General features: G+C 31.1%; 1 protein-coding gene across 2 annotated transcripts; it reads right to left on the bottom strand.

The window, feature by feature from the left end:
* Nucleotides 1–1,867: 1,867 nt before the first annotated feature.
* Nucleotides 1,868–8,189, bottom strand: LOC107962387 (CBL-interacting serine/threonine-protein kinase 1). 2 transcript variants are annotated; one of them, XM_016898759.2, is made up of 12 exons: nucleotides 7,805–8,189; nucleotides 7,631–7,693; nucleotides 6,016–6,087; nucleotides 5,827–5,934; nucleotides 5,249–5,329; nucleotides 4,986–5,165; nucleotides 3,608–3,820; nucleotides 3,415–3,519; nucleotides 3,222–3,338; nucleotides 2,669–2,731; nucleotides 2,498–2,572; nucleotides 1,868–2,193 (listed from the first exon to the last, which is right to left on the bottom strand). In XM_016898759.2, exons 1-12 carry the CDS (start codon nucleotides 8,021–8,023, stop codon nucleotides 2,119–2,121), a joined length of 1,371 nt encoding a protein of 456 aa, XP_016754248.1. In that variant the 5' UTR covers nucleotides 8,024–8,189; the 3' UTR covers nucleotides 1,868–2,118. The 2 variants fall into 2 exon arrangements, with proteins under 2 accessions (XP_016754248.1, XP_016754249.1); XM_016898760.2 differs by lacking the exon at nucleotides 5,249–5,329.
* Between the last annotated feature and the right edge of the window lie 248 nt (nucleotides 8,190–8,437).

Genomic DNA, 8,437 nt, shown 5'->3' with positions numbered 1-8,437 from the left:
AATTTATTTAGTATATAAATTATATGAATTTAATATATGTATTGTAATTTTGATGTTTACTTAAACAAAACATTCCAAACAATACATATGGTATCGATACGAAACTCGAGAATAAATCACGTTGTTGTAACGGACGTGCTATTTAAGCATACTTGAATTTTTTATTGGTTAAATCACTATTTGAAGACTGAATTAGTTAGGTCTTGAATTTCGTAATTGTTCACACACTGGGGTTAAAATTTTTTTTCCAAGTTAATCCTTAGGCGTAGCAATTGTTTCTATACTAGGGCTGGAGCTTGACGATTATTTTCACATTAGGGCCTGAATTCTAGGGTTTTCAAACACTAACTTAGACAAAAATAAGTTCAAGCCTCAATGTGAAACCAATTGCCAAATTAAATACCTAACTTGAACAAAAAAAAAGTTCAAACCCGAAAAAAGGTTACAAAGTTCAAACCCAAAAATAATTTAACATTTCTTTTTCAACATTTAAGCATACCGGAATTTATTAATTTTCTGTATGGAACTGTAATATTTGAAAATATTGACAGATCCTTGAATACAATTCATGGAAATCTCTAGAAATATTTGAAGATACTGACAAACTTTGACAATTATTAATGGGTTTACTAGTCTTGACTATTATTATTTTCTCTAGAATCATAATATTTGAGGAAAAATTATATTCTAGATCATTAAATTATTAGTACGTCTATGTTTTGGTTATTTAACTTTAAAAAGTAATAAAATAGTCATTAAATTATTCGAAAGTTTTTATTTAAGTCATTAAATTTTTCATAAGTTTTTATTTAAGTTACTAAATTGTTAAGTTTTTTTTTTAAAGTCCAGCTAGTAAGCTCGAAACGACAATTCGATGATTGGTTCAGTGGATCGATATTCATCAACGAGTAGAAGTACATACATTAGATTCAAATCGTTCTAATGATTAATGTCAAAGATCGAAGAAGAAATGTGTTCGGATTTTGGTTCGCAAATTCGTTACTTCAAAGTTGTTTATGAAAAAAAACATAACTTTTTTGTTTAGGGAATTAAAAACCCTAACCATCACGCCAACGCACGAGATTCAAAACAACTATCTTCGTTCGTGATCATGAAAATTTTTAATTTCAACTTTATTATTTTATATTTCCATCCTCCTAAATGTATTAACAACATATTATTTACTAGCTTTGTAGGAATACCTTCATTTTTCTTTTTGAAAAGAGGAATACTTCACCTATACTATTTTATTGTATGAATCCATATTTGTTGTATTATTTTCAAAATCAGATTAGATTAGTGTTCAAATCGATTAGATTAAGAATTAGTGTAGATATTGATTCAGAATAAGAAGTTGCATCGGTTAATTTATAAATCGATTTTTTTTTAATTTATAATTTTTTAAATAATTTATTCAGTTTAATGAAATAAATCATCAATAGCCTACTCAATTCAACCATTATAAAATTTTAACTTTATTAATTAAAAAGAAAAAGACGAATGTGAAAGATAGTGACAAACTCGACCATTATTATTTAATGGAGAGGAAATGTGATATCAAAGCTTCAATGCCTAAATTTGGACCATTTTGCTTTTAATTTAAGCCATTAAATATATTGTACACGAAATGCCAAAATTGTTGATTCTTCAATATATCATGTGCTCACGGGTATGCTTTAATTTCATTTTTTATTAAAAGAAAAAACTTCACCTACAAACAACGATGATATTTGTACAAATAAATATTAAATAGTCTAATTTAGGTTAAATTATAGAGTTGGTCACATTACTATGCTTAAATTCAAAATTTAGCTCCTGTATTTTGATTTGTTATAATTTGATCCCTCAATTTTTTTAATGCCGTTAGTTAGTTCAAATCATTAACTATTTTGGTCATGTTTTAACCGAAATAATTAACAATGTTGATTATTGAGATTAACTAATGACATTATAGAGATAAATAAAGAGACTAGTTTAAAGCACATGAACTAAATCTCATAGTCGAGCATAATAGAGGGACCGAAATCATAGTTTAACCATTAATTTACAATTTAAACCTATACTGGAACCTTTTTATGTTGCTTGAGTCAACCAAGTCACAAACCAACAATCAGTCCATCAAGCTTCTATGGAGATCAGCCCTTGGCCTTGACCCATAGGGACACCCAAGTCTTTTGACAGCTTTGTACATAACTGCAAGTATATATATAATCATTTCAATTAGAATTGAGAATAACAAATAGTAGAATTGGTCATAAGTTGGAATGGTTTGTAGGGATTAATTAAATAAATTATTAAAAATTTTAAAAATAAAAAAAATAGTTTAATTAAATTTTTAATTCGATTCAGTCATTCTAACGAATTTGTACTAATTAACGGGTTAACTAATTCAATCTCTAATTTTACATCAATATTTCAATCTATTTGTAATCCGACCAACCGTCTTGTCTAATTTCGAAAACAACGTGAAAGGAAAAATGGGAAAGAAATAATTCACCTGTCTATAAACAGTAGAATCACCGTATGATTTTCTTAATTCAACCACATACAATGATGGACTTATCTCAATCACCTGACAGTAAAAAAAAAATATGCAAAGATGTTCGATTAGAGGTAAGCAAATGGCATGGACCTCATAAATGGTAAATTTATAGGAGTGAAATTTTACCTCAGCTGCAATTGAAAGACTGCCAACACATTTCTGGCCTCGGTGTTCTCGTGTTGCTTTCAACTAAAACAAAGAAGGAATACAAAGTTTAGGACTATTATATGGTAGACATTCTTATGATGAGACATACCCCAAAGGAAGACACCACAATATACTAATTAACGGTAACAGTATCATGAAAATTCTCTTACTAAGAGTTAGATTGCATTGTACTCTATTTACCAAAAAAATGGACAAATTAATCCATTTACATTAGATCAAAGAACAATTTGATCATTTTTGTTAAAAAAATTCATCTATTTTTACGGTTAAAAAAATAGCATGGCTGACATAATAATCAAATAGTTACACGTGTAATGCCACATGTACCTCCTCCTAATGTAAAATGATCGGTTTTTAATAGTAGAAATGGATAAAATTTTTAACAAAATGACATGTTTGTTCTTTGATCTAAGATATAATGACTAATTTATCAATTTTTTGAGCAACAGGGACAAAATGCAATTAAACTCTTAATAAAAAAGCCTCTACAATACTTTTACCACTAACTAACCCGTCTGTTTTTCATTTGGACTCGAAATCCCATTTCTGTCGCAATATCTTGAATTCTTGCAACCAAATCTTTAGCTGAATGATTGGATGTAAATCTGATCTTCCTTTCAGAGACATCCTGTAGATAGAAAAAAAAAATTGTAAATTGGAGTGATAAAATAGTGACCAAACTGCATAAAATTTAAACTAGTTACCTCCTTTTCAAAGAAACCAGAAAGGTCTAAGTAGGATGACATTCCTATCAACTGAAAAGCATTAATGAGAGTGGGTGATTCAGGGCTCTTATTTCCATCATATGCCTTCATCAAAATAACGGCTCTATTAGTTTATGTTAAATAGCTTGCAAGTGGAGGACTTGTTAAAAGACAATTTTTGGGAAGTTCTCACCATTTCAGACATTGAGAAAGCTTCATCATCAAAGTATGTATCTTCTTCATCATCATCAGGTACTGCTGGACTATAATCTTGTTTGAACCATTCATCATTTTTTATACCTGCCATTGTTATCCTGGTATTAGGGTTCGGATCAAGAATCCTTTTTATCATGTTCCGAGCACCGGATGATAACCATTTAGGAATCCGAGTATCCCCTTTGAAAATCTGTCAATTTCACTAGTGAATTAGACATTGGGGTTGATAAGAACAAAATGGTAAAAGAGTTAGATTGCGTTTTGTCATTATATTAAGAAAGTGGGTAAATTAGTCCCTACACATTAAATCAAATAGTAAATTGGTCATTCTGTTAAAAATCGGTCATTGTTTATTAGAATGAGGTACATGTGACACGTCAGGTGTAACTTTCTAATTATTTTGTCAATCACGCTAGTTTTTTACAATGAAAATGGACGGAATTTTAACAAAAAGGATGAAAAAATACAATGTAAGCCCTTGTACTAGGAGTCAATTTGCATTTTTTCATTTCTACTCAAAACATAGGCAAATTAGTTCATATATGTTATATTAAAGAGCAAATTAATCATTTTGTTAAAAATTTCATCAATTTTCACTATTAAAATTTGGTCTCAGTATGTCAGCATGAGCTACACTTGGCATGCCACGTGTCACTTTCTAGTTATTCTACCTGCCAAGTTAATTTTTAACGGTACAAATGGATAAAATTTTTATCAAAAAGGATCAATTTATTTTTTATCTAACTTGCAGAGACTAATTTTTAGTGGAGAGAGCAAAATGTAATTTGATTCCTAGTACATTGGCCTCTATGATACTTTTACCTATAAAAGACAAGTTTACTTTTATTCATTTTTAAATAAAAATGACAAAATACAATATGACTAGAAGCGATTAGAGGTGCTTATGGGCCGGGCGGGCCTGCACGACGGTCCGCCTGAAATATGGGAGGATTCGGGTAAAAATATAGGCCCGAAATATAGGTTTGGGCAAAAAAACAAGGTCTGTTTAGAAAATGGGCCAGGCCTCGGGCACTATTTTTTTTGCCCATGCTCGGCCTGGCCCGGCCCGAATATAATAAATATATATTTTTTATTTTTTTATTTTTAAAATAATTTTTTTATTTTTTATTTTAAAAATAAAATTTTGGTGTTTATTAAAAAAAGGGCCGGGCCGAGGATTTTTCCCGGGCCGGGCCTGGACAAAATTTCAGGCCTATATTTTGGGCTGAGCCGGGCCCGGGCCTAGGATGCAGGCCAAAAATTTTTTGGGCCTAACCCGAACCCGGCCCGACGCATGAGCACCTCTAGAAGCAATCATAACAAAATCATTAAAAATGTATGTAGACCTCGAATACCTTCTGATAGAGAACTGCAAGATTCCGATCATCAAAAGGGAGGTATCCAGTGAGAATTACATATAAGATGACGCCACATGACCATATGTCTGAGGTGGCACCATTATACCCTCTATTAGCAAGAACCTCTGGTGCAACATAGTTAGGACTTCCACATGTTGTATGCAATAAGCCATCGTCCTGATATTACAAATTGAACTTAAAATTAGAAGCAAATCCAGTTTTTTCATGAATTTCTTGTCTAGAAGCGCATTTTATTTTACCCCAATATGTTGAGGCAATGCACTGAGGCCAAAATCAGATATCTTTATGTTCCCTTTTGCATCAATAAGAACATTTTCGAGCTGAAATATAGGAACTATAGATTTTAGCAGATTAACTATAAGAAAACAAGAGAAAAGAAGAAAAATTGGTATGACATATAAAAAATAGAGGTAAAAATATTATAGAGGCTCTTGTATTAGTTGTTAAATTGTATTTTGTTTCATCTATTCAAAAAATGGGCAAATCAATTATTGTACATTGGATTAAAGAGCAAACTGGTCATTCTGTCAAAAATTTCTATCCATTTTTGTTGTTAAAAACTGGATCATGTACGTTAGTATGAGGTACACGTAGCATACTATGTGTCACTATTTAATTATTCTGTCAATCGCATCAGTTTTTAACAGTACAAATAGATGAAATATTTAACATAAAAAATTATTTTGCTCTTTAGTTTAATGTACATGAACTAATTTACTCATTTTTTTAATAGATGGGTAAAATGCAATTCGACTCTTAATATAAGGACCTCCAAAAGTAATTTTTCCAAAAATATATTTAAAGGACATGAAATGACCTTGAGATCCCTGTGGAAAACACCTTTGTCATGACAATAACCAACACCATCAATTAACTGCTGGAAGAACTTCCTTCCTTCAGCTTCAGAAAGCTTCCCATTGGAAGCCTGTGATACAGAAGCAGCCAAGTAATGTAACTAATTTAATATTTATTGCAAAAGGAACCCCAGAAAATCAAATTCTCTTACAATTTTGTCAAACAGTTCCCCTCCAGTTGCATATTCTAGGACCATGTAAATTTTGGTTTTGCTTGCCAAGACCTGCATATATGTTTATTATAAGCAAAGGCATCGCTAGAGTCATGAGAAAAATTCGACTTAGCTATAGAGATGAGCAAGCACACACATTTACAGCTTCTACATACTTGCATTATCATTACTTTGCTAATCTCAAGTCTCATTTCCTATATGAGTAAAGAGGACAGTAATGAATTAACACAGAAGTTGAACCCAAAAAGCTGGCTTGGGTGCATTTGGGAGTTTGATGAAGATTTAATAAAAGTTAAATTCTGCTATTAGCCCCTGTACTTTGTGAAAGTTATGGATTTAATCTCTATATTTTAATTTGATCATTTTTAGTCCCTATACTTTTCAAATTTTGAAATTTCAGTTCTTACCAAACGATAACTATTAAATTCATTCAGTTAAGATATGTTATTTCTCAAATGTGTAATATAATGTGAGCTTGTAATTTTCACATATTACTCACTAAAAATTCAGTTAATGGAGTAATGGTTATCTTTCGTGTCAAGATTGAAATTTCAAATTTTGATAAATATAAAGACTAAGAATAATCCAATTGAAGAATATGGATTAAACCTATAATTGTACTCATAGTACAATACTAGTAATTGAATTTAATCATATAGATTTAATTGTTATTATTTGGTTCATGACTAAAATTTTAAAATTCAAAAAATAAAGGTATTAAAATTAACCAATTCGAAAAATATAGAATCTAAATTTCGTCAAATTAAAGTATAGAAACAAATGTACAACTTTCACAAAGTATATGAACCAATAGCAGAACTTAACCTTTAATAAATGTAACTAGTTTGTCTTCGTTGTTAGTAGATACAACTCAACTCAAGTAGAATTAGCATGAAGCATCAATTTGAACTACATAGCTACGCATTGGATCCTTTTGCATATACTTATACAATGCAATCTCATCTCTCTCTCTGATTTCCTTCTTTGTTTTCAAAATTTTTTGCAGAGAAAAATATCTAACACTCAATTTTGGCTTCCTATATCATGTGAAATCTAATCATGGCAATGTGGGATCCAATACCAGTGGCCATGGAGCACAAAGCACAAAGTCAAGAGTAGGACCAGGCCAATATTAGCCAGAAATGGCCCCCATTTGATTAGTCACGATATTATATGTGATCACTCGCGGTCGCGTTTCTCTCCCTCTCTTCCACATTCCATATTAATTAATAACACCAAACCACATTTATGGTTCCATTCCCCTTTGACATCGACTTCACTCTCAGAAGCATAATAAATTAATAATACCACATATCTACACATATATAATAATATAAAAAAGGAAAAAAAATCTTAGTAGTGATGAGAGGTGACGACTGGTGTGATCAACATCATATGAATTTCCTTTAATCTTAAACAAATTATATACTAAACTTGATAAAAAATTTACTCTCCAAAAAGCAAAGACAAATAATCATTCAACTTTAAACCTTTTTTTTCTCATTATCATGATCAATCAGATGATTAGAGCATCAATATTCAAGGTTTCGATTAAAGGGAAAAAAAAAGCAGAATAACGAATTAACGATAATACCTCATGTAAACGAACGACGTTAGGATGTTTAAGCAGCTTCAAAGTGGAGATTTCTCTCTTTATCTGCAAACACGATACGTTAAGGATTTGCAATTTAAAACCGCATTGAACAAGAGATCACATACAAACATAGATTGAAAATCTGAAATGAAATTAGAGGAAAATAAAAGAGACCTGATCGGCGATTTTGAGTTGAATGAGATTGGACTTGTCGAGGATCTTAACAGCAAAAGGAAGAGATGAGTGGAGATGCTTAGCTAATTTAACTTTGGCGAAGTTTCCTTCGCCGAGAGTTCTCCCTAACTCGTAATTCCCCAATCGGAGAATCCTTTCATTGTTGTTGTTGTTCTTCTTCTTCTCCACCACCTCTTCGGTTCTTCTTGTACTGCTCATTGGTTCCTATCTCAATCACGCCATTGAATAAGAATGTACGAACATCTACATCTATATATATATATATGAAACCGTTAGAACTTGAGAGTTGAAACGCTCGTCTCCCTCGTGGAAATTAAACAAAAGAGAAATCGAAAGACATTAACTGGTAGTGGGAGGCAATAGAAACTTGAAACGTATAAGAGAAAATTGAAATTAAAAAAGATACTGTGAAATTACATTTGTACCCTACTATTCAAATTCATTTATTGGGAATTATCCTAATCCTAAATGCTCGCAGTACAAGGTTATGCTTGAATCTACGTTTATCTAATTATTACCACAACAAAGTTAAAGCCTTAATCGGTGTTCATTAAAACTTGGGTACACTACCGTGGAAGTCACTCAATTATGGTTTTTTTTTCCACGTAATTA

Source organism: Gossypium hirsutum, chromosome D06, assembly GCF_007990345.1.
Source record: "Gossypium hirsutum isolate 1008001.06 chromosome D06, Gossypium_hirsutum_v2.1, whole genome shotgun sequence".
Taxonomy (NCBI): Eukaryota; Viridiplantae; Streptophyta; class Magnoliopsida; order Malvales; family Malvaceae; genus Gossypium; species Gossypium hirsutum.
Note: the sequence above shows the minus strand (reverse complement) of the source record. Positions and strands in the feature narration are given on the sequence as shown.